We start from the raw sequence: 21,204 nt of genomic DNA on the forward strand, positions 1-21,204 counted from the left end.
CAAGGGTCAGTGGTTAGATTGTCTCTTGCTGGTGATGTCATAGCCTGGCATTTATGTGGCGTGAATGCTGCTAGCCATTTGTCAGCCCAAGCCTGGATATTGTCCAAATCTTGATGCATTTTGACATGTAATGCTTTAGTGTCTGAAGAATCATTAATGGTGCTGAACATTGTGCAATCATCAGCAAACATCCCCACTTCTGACCTTGTGATGGAGGGAAGGTCATTGATGAAGCAGCTGAAGATGGTTGGGCCTAGGAGACTACCCTGAGGGAATCCTGCAGAGATGTCCTGAAGCTGAGATGATTGACCTCCAACAATCACATCCATCTTACTGTGTGTCAGGTATGACTCCAACCAGTGGAGAGTTTGCCCCCAATACCCATTGAATTCAGTTTTACTAGGGCTCTTTGATGCCACACTTGGTCGAATGCAGCTTCATGTCAAATGCTATCACTCTCACCTCACCCCACTGTAATTCAGCTCTTTTGTTCATGTTTGAACCAAGGCTGTAATGAGGTCAGGAGTTTAAGGCCCTGGTGGAACCCACACTGGGCATCACTGAGCATGTTATTGCTGAGCAAGTGCTGCATGATTGCACTGTTGATGTCATCTTCCATTGCTTTACTGATGATCGAGAGTGGACTATTAGGCATGTTGAATTTGTCCTGCCTGCTTTTTATGTACAGGACATACTTGGACAATTTTCCACATTGTTGGATAGATGCCAGTGTTGCAACTATACTGGAAGAGCTTGGCGAAGGGAGTGGCAAGTTCCGGAGCACAAGCCTTCAGTACTATTGCTGGAATGTTATCACAGCCCGTAGCCTTTGCTGTATCCAGTGCCTCCAACTACTTCTTGATACCACGTGGAGTGAATCAAATTGGCTGAAGACTGGTATCTGTAATGCTGGAAAACACGGAAGAAGTCAAGATGGATCATCCATTCTGCACTTCTAGCTGAAGATTGCTGTGTATGTTTCAGGTTTATCAATTGTACTGATGTGCTGAGCTCTTCAATCTTTGAGGATGGGGATATTAGTGCAGCTTCCTCCTCCAGTAAGTTGTTTAATCATCCACCACTGTTCACAACTGGATGTGGCTGTACTGCAGAGCTTAGATCTGATCCATCGGTTATGGGATCACTTAGGTCTGTCTATCACTTGCTGCTTACGCTGTTTAACATGCAAGTAGTCCTGTTTGGTGGATTCACCAGGTTGACACCTCATCTTCAGCTATGCCTGGTGCTTCTCCTGGCATGCCCTCCTACATTCTCCATTGAACCAGGGTTGTTCCCCCGGCTTAATAATAATGGTTGAGTGGAAATTAAGCCAGTCCATGAGGTTACAGGCTTTGCTGGAGTACAGTTCTACTGCTGTGGATGGCCCACAGCATCTCATGGATGCTCAGTCTTGAGTTGCTAGATCTGTTCGAAGTCTGTCCTATTTAGCAAGATGATAGTGCCGCACAACACCATGGTGGTTATTCTCAAAGTGAAGGCATGACTTCGTCTCCACAAGGACTATGTGGCGGTCACTCTTACCGATACTGTTATGGGTGGATGCATCTGCAGCCAGCAGGTTGGTGAGGATGAGGTCAAATATGTTTTTCCCACTTGTTGGTTCTCTCACCACCCGCCGCACTCAGTCTAGACCCTGTGTCCTTTAAGACCGAACCAGCTTGATCAGTAATGCTGCTGCTGAGCCACTCTTGCTGGTGAACATTGAAATCTCCCACCCAGAGTATATTCAGTACCCTTGCCATCCTTAGTAATTCCACTAAGTGTTGTCCAATATGGAGGAGTATCGATTCATCAGCTGAGGGAAGACAGTATGTGATAATCAGCAAGGAGGTTTCCTTGCCCATGTTTCACCTGACTTCATGGGGTCCTGGGTAAAATGTTGCTTGACTAGTCTGTGAGACTACTCCCCCAATTTTGGCACTAGCTCCCAGATGTTAGTGAGGAGGACTTTGCAGGGTCGTCAGGGCTGTTTCTGCCATTGTCTTTTCCAATGCCTATATCGATGCCAGGTGATCTGTCTAGTTTCATTTCTTTTGAACTTGGTAGCGATTTCTTATAACTAAATGGTTTGCTAGGACATTTCAGAGGGCAACTGAGCGACAATCACATTGCTGCAGGTCTGGATTCACATGTAGGCCAGACCAGTTGAGGATGGCAGATTTGCTCCCTGAAGGACATTGGTGAACCAGATGGTTTTTCCAACAATCAGCAATGGTTTCATGATCATCATTCGACCCTTAATTCCAAGTTTATTGAATTCAAATTCTACCATCTGTCTTGGCAGGATTTGAACCTGGGTCTGTAGAACATTATCTGAGTCTCTGAATTAATAGTCTAACAGTAATACCACCAGGAATTCACCTTCCCTGGTTTGATCCTCCTCTTTTTACCTCTGCCCTCTACCCTTTTGGCATTGTTCTGAAATATCTTATCTTCTCCCTCTTCCTTACATTGCAAACAAGATTGCCCTTGATATTAAATTACAACCCAACATTCCTATGTTACAGCTGTAATAAAAGGGTCATCTGTCATCTGACTTACAAATAGGTGTAAATGTCCGAAGAAGAGATAGAATGTTGCCCTCCTACTTGATTATTAGTTGCTGATGTGGTTTCTGTTTTCCCTCTAGGAAGGAGCTGGGATTGCTTCAGAAATTGTATGGTTTATATGATGCAGTGATGACTAATATTAATGGTTACTATGATGTGTTGTGGACTGACCTCGATATTGAGAAGATTAATGCTGAGCTTTTGGACTTTCAGAACAGGTAACAACTTAACTGGCCTACAAATGTCTAAATTAACTATTGAGTAAAACATATGTTTAAATGCACATTATGAAGTGTATACCCATTAACTTTCAGATGGAAGCTTTTACTGGACTTGCACCAGTAAGATGAGGGAACAATGAGTGCCCTTGACATTAACATAGGCACATAGTCAGAACAATAGACCATTCAGCCCATCAAGCCTGCTCAACCACTTAATGTGATCATGGCTGATCATACATTTCAATGTCCTCTATATTTCCCCAAAACCCTTGGTACTGTTGCTAACAAAAAACGATCAACCTCTACTTTGAATACACACAAAGACTGAATCTCCACCACCTTCGAGAGTAGAGAATTCCAAATTTTCCTAGCACTCTGAGTAAAACAAATCCTCCTTATATCAGTCCTAAATGGCATCCTCTATTTTTCAAATTTTGTATTCTGGTTCTAAATTCTCAAACCAGGGGAAAATCTTATCTGCATCTACCTTGCCTATTCCTTTCAGTATTTTGTATATTTCATTAAGATTATCTGTCAGTCTTTGAAAATTGAGGGAACACCAGCCAATTTAACCAATCTCTCTTCATTAATAGTCTTGCCACCCCAGGAACAATTCTGACGAACCTACATAGCACTCCCTCTATGGCAATATTACCTATCCTAACATAGATAGACCAAAATTGCACACAATATCTTACAGTCTCTTCAGGCTTATATAAAATTGAAGCTAGATTTCATTACTCCTCTACACGAATTTTTTTGGCGGTGGTTAGAGTGGGAGGAGCAACAGTGAGGACCGGCAGGAAAGTAAATTTTAAAAGATATTAAAGCTATTCTTGGGAGTTCAGCATTCCTCATTTTCTCGGCGACAGTTGGAATGGGAGGAGTGAATGCGAAAACCAGAGGCCCAATGGGAAGGTAAATTTTAAAAGATTTAAAAGGTATAAAAGCTTACCTCATGTACAGCCAGAGAGTACACTGAGCAGGAGCGGATACGGGACTGCTGGGTAAGTGAAGCTTTATATTTGGGTAGTTGCTTTACCCGAAGTGTCTCCCACCTGTCCTCCTCCGCCTCTAACCAAAATAAAAGATTCTGTGCACTGGATTGGTAAGGTGACTCGTTTCTTTTTTTAGTTTTTCAGTAGTCTCGTTGGGAATTTAGAATAGTGGGAATGGAGGTTGGGGCAGTTGGATGTTCCTCCTGCAGAATGTGAGAGGTAAGGGTCACCAGTAGTGTCCCTGCTGACTGCATCGGTGGGAAGTGCACCCAACCCCAGCTCCTTGAAAACCGTGTTAGGGAACTGGAGCTGGAACTGGATGAACATTGGATCATTTGGGAGGCGGAGGGGGTTACTGAGAGGAGTTACAAGGAGGTAGTCATACCTCAGGTAAAAGAAGAAGGTAGATGGGTTACCATCAGGGGATGGAAAGGGAACCAGCAGGCCATGAAGGCATCCTCCGTGGCCTTTCCCCTCAACAGCAAGTATACTGTTTTGGATACTGTTGGGAGTCGACTTAGCAGGGGTAAGCAATGGGGACAAGTTTCTGGCAGAGAGTTCCTGTTCTTAGAAGGGAAGGGCAAAGAGGAATAGAGCATTAATTGTTGGGGACTCCATAGTTAGGGGGACAGATAGGAAGTTCTGTGGGAATGGGAAAGACTCATAGTTGGTGTGTTGTCTCCCAGGTGCCAGGGTTCATGATGTCTCTGATCATGTTTTCGAAATCCTTGAGTGGGACAGGGAGCAGCCCCAAGTCGTGGTCCACAGAGGCACTAACGACATAGGTAGGAAGAGAGATGGGGATTTAAGGCAGAAATTCAGGAAGCTAGGGTGGAAGCTCAGAGCCAGAACAGACAGTGTTGTTGTCTCTGGTTTGTTGCCATGCAACATGCTAGCAAGGCAATGAATATGGAGAGAGAGGAGTTGAACACATGGCTACAGAGATGGTGCAGGAGGGAGCTTTTGGATTCCTGGATAATTGGGACTCTTTCTGAGGTAGGTGGGACCTCTACAAACAGGATGGTCTTCTCCTGAACCAGAGGATACCAATATCCTTGGGGGAGAAATTTGCTCTTCGGGTGGATTTAAACTAATACAGCAGGAGGATGGGAACTGAAATTGTAGTTTGAGTATACAGGAGGTTGAGAGTCGTGATGTCAGAACTAAGATTTCAAGATCACAAGAAGGCACCGACAAGCAAGAAGTTGGTTTGAAGTGTGTCTACTTCAATGCCAGGAGCAACCAGAATAAGGTGGGTGAATTTGCAGCATGGGTTGGTACCTGGGATTTCAATGTTGTGGCCTTTTCAGAGACATGGTTAGAGCAGGGACAGGAATGGTTCTGGGATTTAGCTGTTTCAGCAAGATCAGAGAAAATGGTAAAAGACAGATGTGATGTGGCACTGTTAGTCAAGGACAGTATTATGGTTGCAGAAAGGACATTTGAGGACTCATCTACAGAGATAGTATGGACTGAGATTAGAAACACTAAAGGAGAGGTTACCCTGTTGGGAGTTTTCTATAGGCCTCCAAATGGTTTCAGCGGTGTAGAGGATAGGATAGCAAAGATGATCATCGATAGGAGCGAGAGTAACAGGGTAGTTGTTATGGGGAACTTTAACTTGCCAAATATTAACTGGGAATACTACAGTTCAAGTACCTAAGATGGGTCAGTTTCTATCCAATGTGTGCAGGAGGGCTTTCTGACACAGTATGTAGACAGGCCAACAAGTCCACATTAAATTTGGTACTGAGCAATGAACCTGCCAGGTGTTAGATTTGGAGTTGGGTGAGCACTTTGGTGATAGTGACCACAATTCAGTTATGTTTACTTTAGTGATGGAAAGGAGGAGGTATATACCTCAGAGCAAGTGTTATAGCTGGGGGAAAGGCAATTACAATGCAATTAGACAAGATTTAGGATGCATAGGATGGGGAAGGAAACTGCAGCAGATGGGCACAATTGAAATGTGGAGTTTATTCAAGAACCAGTTACTGTGGGTCCTTGATAAGTATGTACTGATCAGGCAAGGAGGAGGTTGTTGAGCCCGGGAGCCATGGTTTACGAACGAGGTTGAATCTCTTGTCAAGAGGAAGAAGAAGGTTTATGTTAGGATGAGATGTGATGGCTCAGTTTGGCCATTTGAGAGTTACAAGTTAGCCAGGAAAGACCTAAAGAGAGAGCTAAGAAGTGCCAGGAGGGGGTGTGAGAACTCATTGGTGGATAGGATCAAGGAAAGTCCTAAGAATTCTACGAGTATATCAGGAATAAAAGAATAACTAGAATAAGATTAGGACCAATCAAGCATAGTAGTGGGAAGTTGTGCATAGAGTCAGAGGAGATAGGGAAAGTGCTAAATGAATACTTTTCATCAGTATTCACATTAGAAAAAGACAATGAGGTCAAGGAGAATACTGAGATACAGGCTTCTAGATCGGATGGATTGAAGGCACAAGGAGGAGGTGTTAGCAATTCTGGAAAGTGTAAATAAAGGTAAGTCCCCTGGGCCAGATGGGATTTATTATAGGATTCTCTGGGAAGCAAGAGAAGAGATTGCCAAGCCATTGGATTTGATCTTTATGTCGTTCATCATTGTCTACAGGAATAATGCCAGAAAACTGGAGGATCGCAAATGTTGTTCCCTTGTTCAAGAAGGGGAGTAGAGACAACCCTGGAAATTATAGACCTGTGAGCCTTACTTGCGTTGTGGGTAAAGTGTTGGAAAGAGTTATAAGAAATAGGATTTATAATTATCTAGAATGGAATCATTTGATTAGGGATAGTCAACACAGTTTTGTGAAGGGTAGGTCATGCCTCACAAATCTTATTGAGTTCTTTGAGAAGGTGACCAAACAGGTGGATGAGGGTAAAGCAGTTGATGTAGTTTATATGGATTTCAGTAAGGCATATGATAAGGTTCCCCATGGTAGGCTATTGCAGAAAATACGGAAACATGGAATTGAGGGTGATTTAGCAGCTTAGATCAGAAATTGGCTAGCTGAAAGAAGCTGGTAGTTGATGGGAAATGTTCATCCTGGAGTTCAGTCATTAATAGGGTACCGCAAGGATCTGTTTTGTCTACTGTTGTTTGTCATTTTTATAAACCTGGATGAGGGCTTAGAAGGATGGGTTAGTAAGTTTGCAAATGACGCTAAGGTCAGTAGAGTTGTGCAGGACTTGGGAGGTCATGTTGCGGCTGTACAGGACATTGGTTAGGCCACTGTTGGAATATTGCATGCAATTCTGGTCTCCTTCCTATCGGAAAGATGTTGTAAAACTTGAAAGGGTTCAGAAAAGATTTACATGGATGTTGCCAGGGTTGGAGGATTTGAGCTTTAGGGAGAGGCTGAACAGGCTGGGGCTGCTTTCCCTGTAGCATCGGAGGCTGAGGGGTGACTTTATGAGGTTTACAAAATTATGAGGGGCGTGGATAGGAGAAATAGAGAAAGACTTTTCCCTGGGGTCGGAGAGTCCAGAACTAGAGGGCATAGGTTTAGGGTGAGAGTGGAAAGATATAAAAGAGACCTAAGGGGCAACTTTTTCATGCAGAGGGTGGTACATGTATGGAATGAGCTGCCAGAGGAAGTGGTGGAGGCCAGTAGAATTGCAATATTTAAGAGGCATCTGGATGGGTATATTAATAGGAAGGTTTTGGAGGGATATGGGCCAGGTGCTGGCAGGTGGGACTAGATTGGGTTGGGATATCTGGTCAGCGTGGACAGGTTGGACCGAAGGATCTGTTTCCATGCTGTACATCTCTATGACTCTATGATTCTAAGTGGAAAAGTATGAAGTGTTTCACTTTGGAATGAGTAACAGCAATGCAGAGTACTGGTCTAATGGTAGGATTCTTGGTTGTGTCGATGAGCAGAGAGATCTCGGTGTCCAGGTACATAGATCCTTGAAGGTTGCCACTCAGGTTGATTGGGTTGTTAAGAAGGCATACAGTGTATTAGCTTTTATTGATAGAGGGATTGAGTTTTCCATGAGCCTGCAGCTGTACAAAACTCTGGTATGGCCACGTTTAGAGCATTATGTACAGTTCTGATCACTGCATTATAGGAAGGATGTGGAAGCTTTGGAAAGGGTTCGGAGGAGATTTGCGAGGATGTTGCCTGGTATGGAGGGAAGGTCTTGCAAAGAAAGGCTGAGGGACTTGAGGCTGTTTTTGTTTGAGGGAAGAAGGTTGAGAGGTGACTTAATTGAGACATATAAGATAATCAGAGGGTTAAATCGGTTGGACAGTGAGAGCCTTTTTCCTTGGATGGCGATGACTAGCACAAGGACTATAGCTTTAAATTGAGCGATGGTAGATCTAGGGCAGATGTCAGAAGTAGTTTCTTTACTCAGAGAGTAGTAGGGGCGTGGAATGCACTGCCTGCAACAGTAGTGGACTCGCCAATTTTGAGGGCATTTAACTGGTCATTGGCTAGGCACATGGACGAGAATGGAATAGTGTAAGTTAGATGGGCTTCAGTTTGGTTCCACAGGTTAGCACAACATCAAAGGCCAAAGGGCCTGTACTGCGCTGTATCGTTCTATGTTCTATAAATCCTCTTGCAGTGAAAACTAACATTCCACTAGCTTTCCTAATCACTTGTCGCACCTGCACAAGTTTTGACAAGGACACCCATGTTCTTTTTTAAATCGATGCTTTACAACCTCACATCATTTAAGAAATACTCTGCACATCTGCTTTTCCTAATCAAGGCAGTATATTTGAGTGTGACATCAAGAACCTTTCACAATAATCTGAGTTCCTGAAAATCAGGATACAACTCTCCACTAATCCTTGCACAAAAACAGATGATTTTGGTTGTTGGAAGCCAACTAACGCAGCCACAGAACTGAAGAGTTTCTTAGGGTAGTATCCTAGGCTTGGCCTTCAACTGTTTCAGAAATTATTTTCCCTCCAACATGAACGCAAAAGTGGGATGTTTACTGATGTTTAGTGTACCACACCAATCACATCTTCTCATATACCAATGGTCTGATGTCTCCAGAGTTGCCGGGCTCTTCGATGAAAGGAACAGACAACTAAAGTACATTCTAATTAAATACAGGCAGATATGTACAAAGGGTATGTGTTATTCAATGCATTCACCTAACAGAAGTCAACTTTACCTTTGATACTGACCCTTGCTCCCCACCATCTCCCAAAAATTAGCTGAGCTAAGTGGTGAGTAAAATTCCCTCACTTGAAATTTATGCACCGAGCAAGTAGAAAACTTAAAGAGTTTACTTTGTTTATTTTTCAATCAAAATAGTTTCCTTGTTAGTATGGAATTAAGATCAAGGTTATACATTATTAGTTGTTCAAAGCAATCAATATGGCTCTGATACATGTTTCAGATACATAATTGAAAATTATTTCTTCGCAAAAATCATATATCAATTCAAGGGTGTGAATTATAATTTCCATGAAATGCTTAATCCTCAATATGTGTAGAGAAGGAAATTCTGGAGATCTTTGTGCGAGGAAAGTAGGGGGATTTGGGGAGGTTAGGTTTTCTTTGTGGAGCTTGCAATGCCTTCTGCATTACATGGCATCACACAAAAATTGAAAACCTGAAGTGGAGCACCTCCACAGCTTTCTTACACAATGAGAGTGAGCATTGATCAGTGCAGAGAAAAGGATCATCTCCTTTCATGTTAGAGATTGGATGGCTTCTCCCCAAACATTTACACCCACATTGTTCAGAAGGCCTTTTATTGATAACCGGTCACAGACCAATCAGTTACCTGGTGCCAGCTGAAGCTCCATTCCAGCTCCTTCTGTCGCTAGACTTCCTTCCACTGCTTGAACTAGCAGCTGTGGAAACAGCAATTGCAATGAGTATCAACTAATTTATTTTAAGAAAGTGATATAATCGTTCAACAATCTTTGCCTTTAAGAAGTCATTTTTTTCTATTTCAGTCCACAACCAAAAATACAGAAAAAGAAAAGGACACATCCTGACAATAGGGTGGACCTTACAGGATCATCTGTGCTGGGTTTGTCATTGTTATTTTTGGTGCCTAGAACAATGCTGGGTGAAGCATACAGTTTCATTCCTTTTTGACTTTTTTCTTGTGTGTTACAATTGGGTGGCTTGCTAGGCAATTTGAGAGGGTATTTAACAGTCATCCATTTTGCTGCAGGTCAAGTGTCATGTGCAGGCACGACCGAGTGAAGAGGTTAGATGAAAAAGTGTTAGTGAACCAGATGAGTTTTCATGACAATCATTTGGTGGCCACCATTACTGAGACTAATTTTTCATTTCAGATTTATTCATTGAATTTAAAATTCCACCTGCTGCAATATTGTTCCCCCAGGCCACGATATTACTAATCATGTGACCATACCACTATGCCATCATCTACTCCTTCAACAGACATGTCAACAAAATTTTAAGAATATAAGGTGTTGTTAGTTGTGCTATATTTGTCATCTTTTTATGAAGGAGCATCATTTTAATTACCTGAGTTATTTTCCTTTCTGACTATTTCTAGATGTCGCAGGTTACCCAAAGGCTTGAAGGAATGGCAAGCATTTCTGGATCTGAAAAAGAAAATAGATGACTTTAGTGAATCATGTCCACTGCTTGAAATGATGTCCAGCAAGTCTATGAAAAACAGACATTGGGACCGGATATCAGATGTAACAGGGCATTCTTTTAATGTGACATCAGAAACATTCTCTCTGAAAAACGTTATGGATGCTCCGCTGCTTCAATTTAAGGATGAAATTGAGGTACTTTGAACTATTCGTCAGTTTTACTCAAAACGAACAAGAGGAGGAATTGGTTTTGAGTGATGATAATGAATCAGTGGCAAGTTTTGCATTCCATGCATATAATGTTCTATTGACTTCAACCTGAGACTCATGTCACCTTGAGTGGCCAAAAGTACTGGATACATCTGTCTATAGCAAGTTACTGTCTAGTACCAGATGATCTCTGTTGGAAAAGATTCTCAATATAATATTTCTGAAAGAACTATTGTTGAACTTGTGTAAGCTCTGCCCAATCTAATGATAACATATAGGTAGAGACAATTGAGTTCTGCATTCACCTTCATAGAGAGCCAATATATTCTGTACAGCTCCCGAGTGTCTTATTAATTTAGTCTGACTTGCATATAGTTGTACTCCTTGCAATCATGTAATGAGCTATATCATTAAATAAGAGTAATGTCTCTTCAGTAAATAATCTAGTGGTGCATCCTCACCCACTTATCATTGGACAGGCCTGAAACATGGTATAGACAAAGAAGCGAACTATCTCAAGCAACTCTTATTCTGAACCACATACTGGAAGTGGTGGCAAATACCACAATGGCCAGTAGTGACAATCAGGGAATACCACAGCCATACGTCTGGTACTTTCCCCCTTAATACAAGTAGGGCCTGTGCTCACTCCTTGTCCACATCTGCAGCTGCAACATAGAGACAAAAGACAAAGAAAACAGGATCTTTTTCATACATCTCCATTTCTGAAATCGCGATGCATCTCTGATCATAATGACATCACAACTGCATGTTATGATGTTATGTCTAAACTGGGGATAAGTCTAAACTTCTCACTCTTATCTCATAAGATAACCACTTCATCTCAGTCATGTGAACATTCTCTGAACAATTTCTACCACAAATATATAGCTTAATCAGAGATACCAAATTGTACCCAGTACTCCAGATATGATCTTAGCAAAATCTTGTATAGTTGCAGCAACACTTTTCAAAAATTCTTTCATGAGATACAAGCATTGCTGATTTTGCTGGCATGTGAGGTTGTGGTAAGCTACCTTCTTGCACCACTGTGGTCATTTAGTATAGATACACCCACAGTGCTACTAGGGCAGGTGTTCAGGAGTTTGAAGAAACTTCCATACTTTTATTTTTGATTCCTCTTGCAATTAACCTCAACACTCCATTTGCCTTCCTAATCACTTGCTGTATCTGATTCAGGACAATCAAATGCTCCTGTACAGTAGAGGCCTGGAAATCTATTTAGTATTTCTATTTTTCTTGCCAAAGTGAAAAGTTCAGATTTTTCCACATGCTATTTATTTATCTGAGTATTTTTGTCCATCTACCTAAACTAAATAAATCCCTTTGTGTTCTTATTATGCCCACTTGACAATTTACTTTTCTCCCTATCTTTGTCATCAGCAAATTTAGCCACAGTACATTTGATCCATTGATCCAAGTGATTGATAAATTGTAAATAGTTGAAACTAACTCCAGTGTGCCAACTGAAAAATGATCAGTTTATGCCTACTCTTAGGTTCCCATTAGCTAAACAATTTTCTATCCATTCTGCTTTGTTATTACCTACAGCATGACCTCCTAATTTGTGAAGTAAGTGCAAGTACACCATATCCATTGACTCCCTTTTATTCACCCTTTGTTAGTTCCTCAAAAACTGTAATAAATTAGTCAAAAATTATTTCTCTTTCACAAATCCACATTGCTTCTAAGTGATTATGTAATGATTTTCCAAATATCCTGCTGTTAATTTCTTAATAAGAGATTATAGCATTTTCCCTATGACAAATGTTAGACTAACAGATTTCTTCCTCCCTTGTTTCTGAAAACAAAATCACATTTGTGATTTTCTAATCACTTGGAACTTTTCCAGATTCTACAGAGTTTTACAAGTAATTATGGAAAGGAATGTTTGAATACTTTACCTTTTAAATAGCAGACTTCTCAAAGTCTGGTTTTCCTGATTAGGTGTAAAGTTTATATGACTGTAGCTAACTGTAAATCTAAGTGAATAGTTTTTTCAATCACCTGACCCGACATGAATGCCTTTATTTCAGCTAATAATTCTGTGGTCATTCAAAAAGATAATAATTAATGATACCTTTTATCTTTTAATAACTTTCAGGATATCTGCATATCGTCTGTGAAAGAGAAGGATATTGAGGCAAAATTGACTCAGGTGATGCAGATTTGGGTCAGTCAGACGCTAAGTTTCTCGATGTTTAAGACTCGAGGTGAACTATTGCTAAAAGGAACAGAGACAGCAGAAATCATAACAATGATGGAGGACAGTTTAATGATTTTGAACTCTCTACTCAGCAACAGGTACAAGCAATGTTTATATATTGTCAAACCACAATTGTATGACCAAATAGTTTTTAGGAAGGGTGACAGATTTTTTTTCAAAGACATGTATTTTCTGGATGACAAAAAAGGATTCTGCAATATCACAATGTCAGATGTTGAGAGGAGAGAGGTCAGAGACAAAAAAACTGCAGATGCTGGAATCCAAAATTGACAGGCAGGAGGCTCGAAGAACATAGTAGACCAGGCAGCATCAGGAGGTGGAGAAATCTACATTTCGGGTGTAACCCTTCTTCAGAACCTGGAGAGGAGGATGTGTCATTTATCTCCGGAATTGTGTCTGACACTCAATAAAGTTTTATTATCTTAGAAGATTATTTCTTCCTCCTACAATACATTCTTTCTCCTGAAAACAGGCAATGAATAGGTCTGAGGCATGTGCACATTTGATGGGTGTGGCAGAGACAGTGAGGGTGCTAATCATTTATTTCCAAACCTTTTAAAATAACTTATCTGTATTGTCAAACTGTCATTGTGGAATTTGAACTGATTTTGTGAAATGCTTCTGAAATATCGTCATATAATCATTTCACCAACATGTCACCAAAGATGACCAGTACAATGCAATTTTTGGCAAGAATATTACCTGATATCTATGATCAAGTCTGCACAATCACCAAGTGTTGCTGTTTCTTATTATAACAACAAATAAAGATGGAAACTATGGATTTGTCAGTGAGAAGTCATACTCTTTAATGAATCAATTGATCACAGTTACGCTGATAACGCATCCATAAAACTATATGACGTAGAAGCAGAAGCAGGCCATTCGGCCCATCGAATCTGTTGTATCATTCAGTAAGATTATGGATGATCTGATCGTGCTCAATTTCACTTTTCTGCCTTTCCCCATCACCCTTAATTCCTTACTGATTAAAAGTTTGTCTGTCTCAGGCTTGAGTATATTTAATGACTCAGCTTTCAGTGCTCTGCAGTAAAAAAATATACAAATTCATAAACCTCTGAGAGAAGAAATTTCTTATTTCTTTCTTAAGGATGATCCCTTATTCTGAGATTATGTCATCTCTTCCAGATCCACCCACAAGGGGAAACAAGTTTTCCTCATTGACCTTGTCAAGTGCTAAGAATCTTACATGTTTCAATAAGGTTGTCCCTCATTCTCCTGTCCTCGAGAAATTCTATCCTGATATTTAATATCTGACTTTAATAGCTGACTTCTGGAAACCATGACTATCTTTCTGCACTTCAGGTAAGATCTGAGCAATTGTGCGGTTTTCTCTTTGCTCCTTCAGCAAAAAGAAAACCGCACAAAGAGAAAATCTTCAGATTTTTCCTGTGTATACGTATTGGTGTTAACATCAAAAAGATATGTTATTATGTAAAAATAAGAATCTCACAGTCATTTGAGAAACTAGAGAAATCTGAAAGAGAGGTTTTAACTTTATGTAAAGGGAATATATGCAATGATCTAGCTGTAAATAAAGAATTAATGCATGAACTTAAATAGCACACTTCTGGCAGACTATGTTCCCAAACATAGAGTATAACACAAAAGATAGTGGTAGAGAAAATGCCAAGAGAATTAACAAATCCAGAAGTTGAAGACAAATTCAAAGCTAAGAAAAGCAAATAATTTGAAGAGTTATCAAAGTGTCAGAAACATTGCAAGAGCAGCAGCAAGTATAAAAACTGACCAGAAGACTGACATCAGTGAAGCCACAAGAAAGAAAATTCCCAGCACTCAGAAAAGCATGAAATCTTAACCTATAATACCAATCAGCCCCTTAAGCCTGCTCAACCAATCAATATAATCATGGCTGATCCAACATTTCTTATATCCACTGTCCTGTCCATTCCCCAAACTCTAGATTCCTCTATTGATCAAGAATCTGTCTGTCTCAGCCCTAAATACATAAAAACCACTGACCCCCACAGTGATCCAACATCAATGAGGCCTGACCGATCTGGCCACAAGACCTCCCGGAACTGCAACTGGTGCCCAGAATGTCATTGGGAGCACACACTTACATTTTGAGCAGCAGACTTCTCCACCAATATGTGGGATCATCTAAGAGCAGCCACCTACCCAGGAAACATGGGAGATGCACTGAACTTCAGACACGACTGAAACTTTGGGGTTCAGGTCCTCCCTCCGGGTGACTGCTCTCTGGACCTAAAATATCTTACAGTAAAATGCCATCCCTATGAACAACTGCGCAAGTTCACCTCTAATATCCTGTGAGCAATCTACATCCCACCCATGAAGAAGTAAAGAGTGCACTTGATGAAGTAAACAATGCTACAAATGATCTTCTGACAGAAGACCCTGAGGCTGTGTTCATCATAGCCAATAACTTCAACGAGGCCAACCTCGAAAATGTGCTACCAAAATGCCATCAACATATCTCCTGTCCCACCAGAGATCTGAACATCCTCCACCATTGCTATATAACTTTCAAAGATACCTATCACTCTATCGCCATCCATATTTTGGAAAATCAGATCACAACATGTATTCCTCTTCCCTGCTGACAAATAGGAATTGAGGACACGGTACAAAAAGTGATGCAGCGTTGGTCTGAGGGAACAGTAGAGCTTTTGCATGATTGCTTATAGTCAGTGGATTGGTCCATATTCGAGATATCAATGGCGATCCTGAACAAGTTTGCCACTGCCGTTACAGACTTCATTAGTAACTGTGTACTGAAGAAGTTAATCTGAGAAGCCCAGGTCTGACGTGTACAAATCGGGCAACTCTAACTTGTACAGGATTTACAGGTACAACTTCTGTGAAGCCATCCGAGACACCAAGCAGCAAAACCAAACTAAGCTTGAGACCCAGAAAAACAATATAGAAACAATATTGTGGCAAGGCTTACATGACATAATGAGCTGCAAAGCAAAGTTGAACAGAATTACAGGCAACAGTACATCTCTATCCAACGAGCTCAATGCATTCTATACTCGCTTTGAACAGGAGGCCAGTGAAATGATGTCGTCTAAACTAATGACTTCAGATTCACTTGTACCAGTGGTGACCACTACAGATATTTAATCAGCCATTTTGAGAATGAACCCAACAAAAGTGACTAGCCCATGTGGAGTCCCTGGCTGTGCACTCAAATCTTGTGTGGACCAGCTGGTGGGAGTATTTGTAGGTGTCTTTAAGTTTTCTTTCCTATGATCTGAAGTCCCCACCTGCTTTAAGAATACCAGCATCATCCCAATGCCAAAGAAAAATCATGCAGCATGCCTCAATGACTATCACTTGGTGATTCTAATCTCCAAAATAATGAAGTGCTTCGAGAAGTCAGTCATGGCTCACATCAACTTCAACCTGCAAAATTGCCTTGATCCATGGCAATTCATTTACCATCGCAACAAGTCCATAGCCAATGTCAATGCCCTGGCCTTACACTCATCCCTAGAACAGCTTGATTGAGAGTTTACCTATGTCAGGCTCCGACTTATTGATGATAGTTCCACCTTCAACACTACAAATGCAAAGAAACACATCTCTAAACTCTGAGGTTTCAGCTCCCACCCTCTGCAACTAGATCTTCAATGTCTAAACCATAGCCTGCATTCAGTTAGAACATCCACCATAATCCTCAATACTGGTGCTCCGCAAGGCTGTGTACTCAGCCCCCTACTGTACTTGTTACAAACTCATGACTGTGTGGCCAAATTTTGCCCCAACTCCATTTACAAGTTTTCTGATAGTACCACCATTCTAGGTCATGTCTCAAACAATGACATGACAGAATACAGGTAAGAGATTGAGTGCTTAGCAGCATTATGCAAAGACAAAAATCTCTCCATCAACAGCAAATGAAGGTCATTGACTTCAGGAGACCGAGTGGAGGGAACATCCCTGTCTGCATCAGTGGTGCTGAGGTGGAGATGGTACACAGCATCAAGTTCTAGGGAATGATGATCACCAACAATCTGTCCTGATCCACCCATGTTGACGCAATAGTCAAGAAAGCACAACAACATTTCTACTTCCTCAAGAGGCAAAGGAAATTTGGTTTACAAGGACATTTCCAATTATTACAGATGCCACATAGAAAACATCATGTCTGGATGTATCTCAGTGTAGTATGGCAACTGCTCTTTGTAAAACCAAAAGAAACTACAGAGGGTTGTGAGCACAGCCCAGTCCACCACGCAAATCAGGTTTTCATCCATTGACTGATCTATAACTTCCCACTGCCTTAGAAAAGCCACCAACATAATCAAAGACCCTTCCAGTCCCAGATATGCTCTCTTTCACCCTCTTCCATTAGGCAAAAGATATAAAAGTTTCAATACACATGCAAAACGTTTCAAGAACACCTTCTTCCCTGCTGTTACCAGACTATTGAATGGACCTTTTACATGTTAATTCTGATCTCTCTCTGCACCTTCTTTGTGGCTGTAACACAGTATTTTGCACTCTGTTCTGCTACCCTGATACACTTTGTATGGTATAATCTGCTTATATAGCACAAAAAACAACACTTTTCACTGTACCTCAGTACATGTGACAACAACAAATCAATTAATCAATCAATAAAAAGGATGCTGTTACCTTTGCAAGGCATTCCAGAGACTGACAACCTTCTGAAAGAAGAAATTCTTCCTCATCTCTTAAATTTGTGCCTCTTTCTTCTGAGATTATGCCAGTTAGACCTAGGCTGTCACATTCTGGATTAGTGGTGCTGGAAGAGCACAGCAGTTCAGGCAGCATCCAAGGAGCAGCGAAATCGACGTTTCGGGCAAAAGCCCTTCATCAGGAATAAAGGCAGTGAGCCTGAAGCGTGGAGAGATAAGCTAGAGGAGGGTGGGGGTGGGGAGAAAGTAGCATAGAGTACAATGGTGAGTGGGGAAGGGGCTGAAAGTGATAGGTCAGGGAGGAGAGGATGGAGTGGATAGGTGGAAAAGGAGATAGGCAGGTCGGACAAGTCCGGACAAGTCATGGGGACAGTACTGAGCTGGAAGTTTAGAACTAGGGTGAGGTGGGGGAAGGGGAAATGAGGAAACTGTTGAAGTCCACATTGATGCCCTGGGGTTGAAGTGTTCCGAGGCGGAAGATGAGGCGTTCTTCCTCCAGGCGTCTGGTGGTGAGGGAGCGGTGGTGAAGGAGGCCCAGGACCTCCATGTCCTCGGCAGAGTGGGAGGGGGAGTCGAAATGTTGGGCCACGGGGCAGTGTGGTTTATTCGTGCAGGTGTCCCAGAGATGTTCCCTAAAGCTCTCTGCTAGGAGGCACCCAGAGGAGACCGCATCGGGAGCAACGGATACAATAAATGATATTAGTGGATGTGCAGGTGAAACTTTGATGGACGTGGAAGGCTCCTTTAGGGCCTTGACTAGAGGTGAGGGAGGATGTGTGGGTGCAGGTTTTACAGTTCATGCGGTGGCAGGGGAAAGTGCCAGGATGGGAGGGTGGGTTGTAGGGGGGCGTGGACCTGACCAGGTAGTCATGGAAGGAACGGTCTTTGCGGAAGGCAGAAAGGGGTAGGGAGGGAAATATATCCCGGGTGGTGGGGTCTTTTTGGAGGTGGCGGAAATGTCGGCGGATGATTTGGTTTATGCGAAGGTTGGTAGGGTGGAAGGTGAGCACCAGGGGCGTTCTGTCCTTGTTACGGTTGGAGGGGGCACTTTCCCCTGCCACCGCAGGAACTGTAAAACCTGCACCCACACCTCCTCCCTCACCTCTATCCAAGGCCCTAAAGGAGCCTTCCACATCCATCAAAGCTTTACCTGCACATCCACCAATATCATTTATTGTATCCGTTGCTCCCGATGCGGTCTCCTCTACATTTGGGGAGACTGGGCGCCTCCTAGCAGAGCGCTTTAGAGAACATCTCCGGGACACCCACACCAATCAACCACACCACCCCATGGCCCAACATTTCAACTCCCCCTCCCACTCTGCCGAGGACACAGAGGTCCTGGGCCTCCTTCACCGCTGCTCCCTCACCACCAGACGCCTGGAGGAAGAACGCCTCATCTTCCACTTCGGAACACTTCAATCCCTTCCTATCAGAATCAATGTGGACTTCAACAGTTTCCTCATTTCCCCTTCCCCCACCTCACCCTAGTTCCAAACTTCCAGCTCAGCACTGTCCCCATGACTTATCTGGCCTTGTCCAACCTGCCTATCTCCTTTTCCACCTATCCACTCCACCCTCTCCTCCCTGACCTATCACCTCATCCCCTCCCCCACTCACCCATTGTACTCTATGCTACTTTCTCCCCACCCCCACCCTCCTCTCGCTTATCTCTCCACGCTTCAGGCTCACTGCCTTTATTCCTGATGAAGGGCTTTTGCCCGAAACGTCGATTTCGCTGCTCCTTGGATGCTGCCTGAACTGCTGTGCTCTTCCAGCACCACTAGTCCAGAATCTGGTTTCCAGCATCTGCAGTCATTGTTTTTACCTCCTAAGCTGTCACATGTGGAGAAAAATCCTCTCAGCATTTCTTGCATTAAGCCTCTTAAGAATCTTGTGTTTCATTGAAATCACCTCTCATTCTTCTTAGCTGCAGTGGGTAGACTCCCAATCTGTTTAGCTTTTGCTGTTAAGATAGTTCTTCCATGCCAGTGATCATTATACTGAGCCTTCTCTGAACTGCCTCTGATCAAAAAATATCATCCCTAAATAAAAGGACCAAAATTGTTCGCAATACTCCAGATGGTGCTACCCTGATGCACTTTGCATGGTGTGATCTGCCTGTAAAACATATCAAAACAACACTTTTTAACTGTCTCAGTGCAAATGACAACAACAAATAAATCAAAATCACCAGCACCTTGAATGCTTCCAGTAAGACTTCCCTACAACCTATGACACCCAGAAATATAGCAGGCAATGGAGAACCATACCAGGTCCAAACTTCTTTGGAGTTTGCATCACATATAGACAGGGTGGTTAAGAAAGCATTTAGCATGCTTGACTTCATTGCTCAGATCTTTTTGTATACGAGTTGGGTCATTATGTTTAGGTTGTACGGGACATTGGTGAGGCCTCTTCAGGAGTGCTCTGGTCAGTTCTGGTCTCCCTCTGATAGGAAGAATATTATTAGGCCGGAGAGGGTTCAGAAGAGATTTCCCAAGATGTTGCTCCAAATGGAAGGTTTGAATTATAAAGAGAAACTGGATACACGGGGACTTTTTTCACTGAGGTGCAAAGGTTGAAAGGTGATCTGATAAATGTTTATAAAATAATGAGTGTACAGATAAGTTGAATGCAAGTGCTTTTTCCCTAGGCTGTGGACTTTTTAGACAAGGGGACATAATGTTTAAGGTGAGAGGGGAAAGATTTTTTAAAAATTGACTTTTTTTAACACAGAGAATGGTTCATGTGTGAAATGAACTTCCAGAGAAAACAATGGATGTGGGTGCAGTTAGAAGGTTTAAAAAACATTCATATCAATACATGAATCGGAAATGTCTCGAAGGATATGGGCCAAGTGGGACTAGTTTAGTTTAGGATTATGTTTGGCATGGACTGATTGGACCAAAGAATCTGCTTCTGTGCTGCATGACTGTGACTCTACAATTGGAAGGAAAAGACAGTTGTACACCAATTCTGGGTTTAATCTCAGAAGTATACGTCAGATGATGAAATGATGATGTCAGAGTCAAATGCGAAGTAGAATCATCTGATAAAGACCAGAAGTACTAACCTGATGTGATAGGAATGCATGTAAAAATAAGGATTCTTGCAGAAAAGGCAATGATCTCAAGCAACATTTTTTTTGGCAGACAAGACAATATTAAATACAGAAAATGCAATAAAAGATTGAGCCATGTTTGTGTTGTCATTTAAATGCAAATACTTTAAAATTAAATTTTCATTCGTGTTTGAAAATAATTACCGTAATTTTAAAGTTGAGCAGATTCCTGTAAGGAAATAAAAATACTAAAGTAATTGAATTTTTCAAATCCTTCAATGAGTGATTTACTGCCAAAATGTTATGTTCAGCTTTGACTTAGTTCCATAGATGACAAGCTCCCATAATGTGAGAAGGTAAAAGTTCATGCATGTTATGGACCAGGCAAAACCCCCTCAAAGTATTTCAAGAAGGTAGCCCAGACCCTAACTTTTCTAGTTGTTTTAAGTAGGTGTGTTGTGGGTATTCCAGGACTGATGCAGCTGGCCCAAGCACTCATTTTTTTGAACAAAAGAGAATTTATTTACAGATTACTGAGTGAACTACAAACAAAACAGAACTAATTTTGCAATAACTTAACCTATCTGAAAATCCACTTGACTCTATTGCAACTTAATGATACTGTTCCAAATACTTGCAACAATTCCCATAAACACCCCCTTAACAAAAAAAAAGGCAAAAT

The 21,204-nt window shown here is 41.8% G+C and overlaps 1 protein-coding gene across 1 annotated transcript in view; it reads left to right on the forward strand.

Annotated features, from left to right (window-relative positions):
• LOC140453953 (dynein axonemal heavy chain 8-like) overlaps positions 1 to 21,204 on the forward strand; it is a 1,210,036-nt gene that overhangs the window by 651,879 nt on the left and 536,953 nt on the right. Inside the window, exons 36-38 of the mRNA XM_072548830.1 lie at positions 2,651 to 2,788; positions 10,282 to 10,522; positions 12,663 to 12,862. Coding sequence (XP_072404931.1) covers positions 2,651 to 2,788; positions 10,282 to 10,522; positions 12,663 to 12,862 — 579 coding nt within the window. The remainder of the gene's footprint in view (positions 1 to 2,650; positions 2,789 to 10,281; positions 10,523 to 12,662; positions 12,863 to 21,204) is intronic.

This window comes from Chiloscyllium punctatum, chromosome 3 (genome assembly GCF_047496795.1).
Source record: "Chiloscyllium punctatum isolate Juve2018m chromosome 3, sChiPun1.3, whole genome shotgun sequence".
Classification (NCBI taxonomy): domain Eukaryota; kingdom Metazoa; phylum Chordata; class Chondrichthyes; order Orectolobiformes; family Hemiscylliidae; genus Chiloscyllium; species Chiloscyllium punctatum.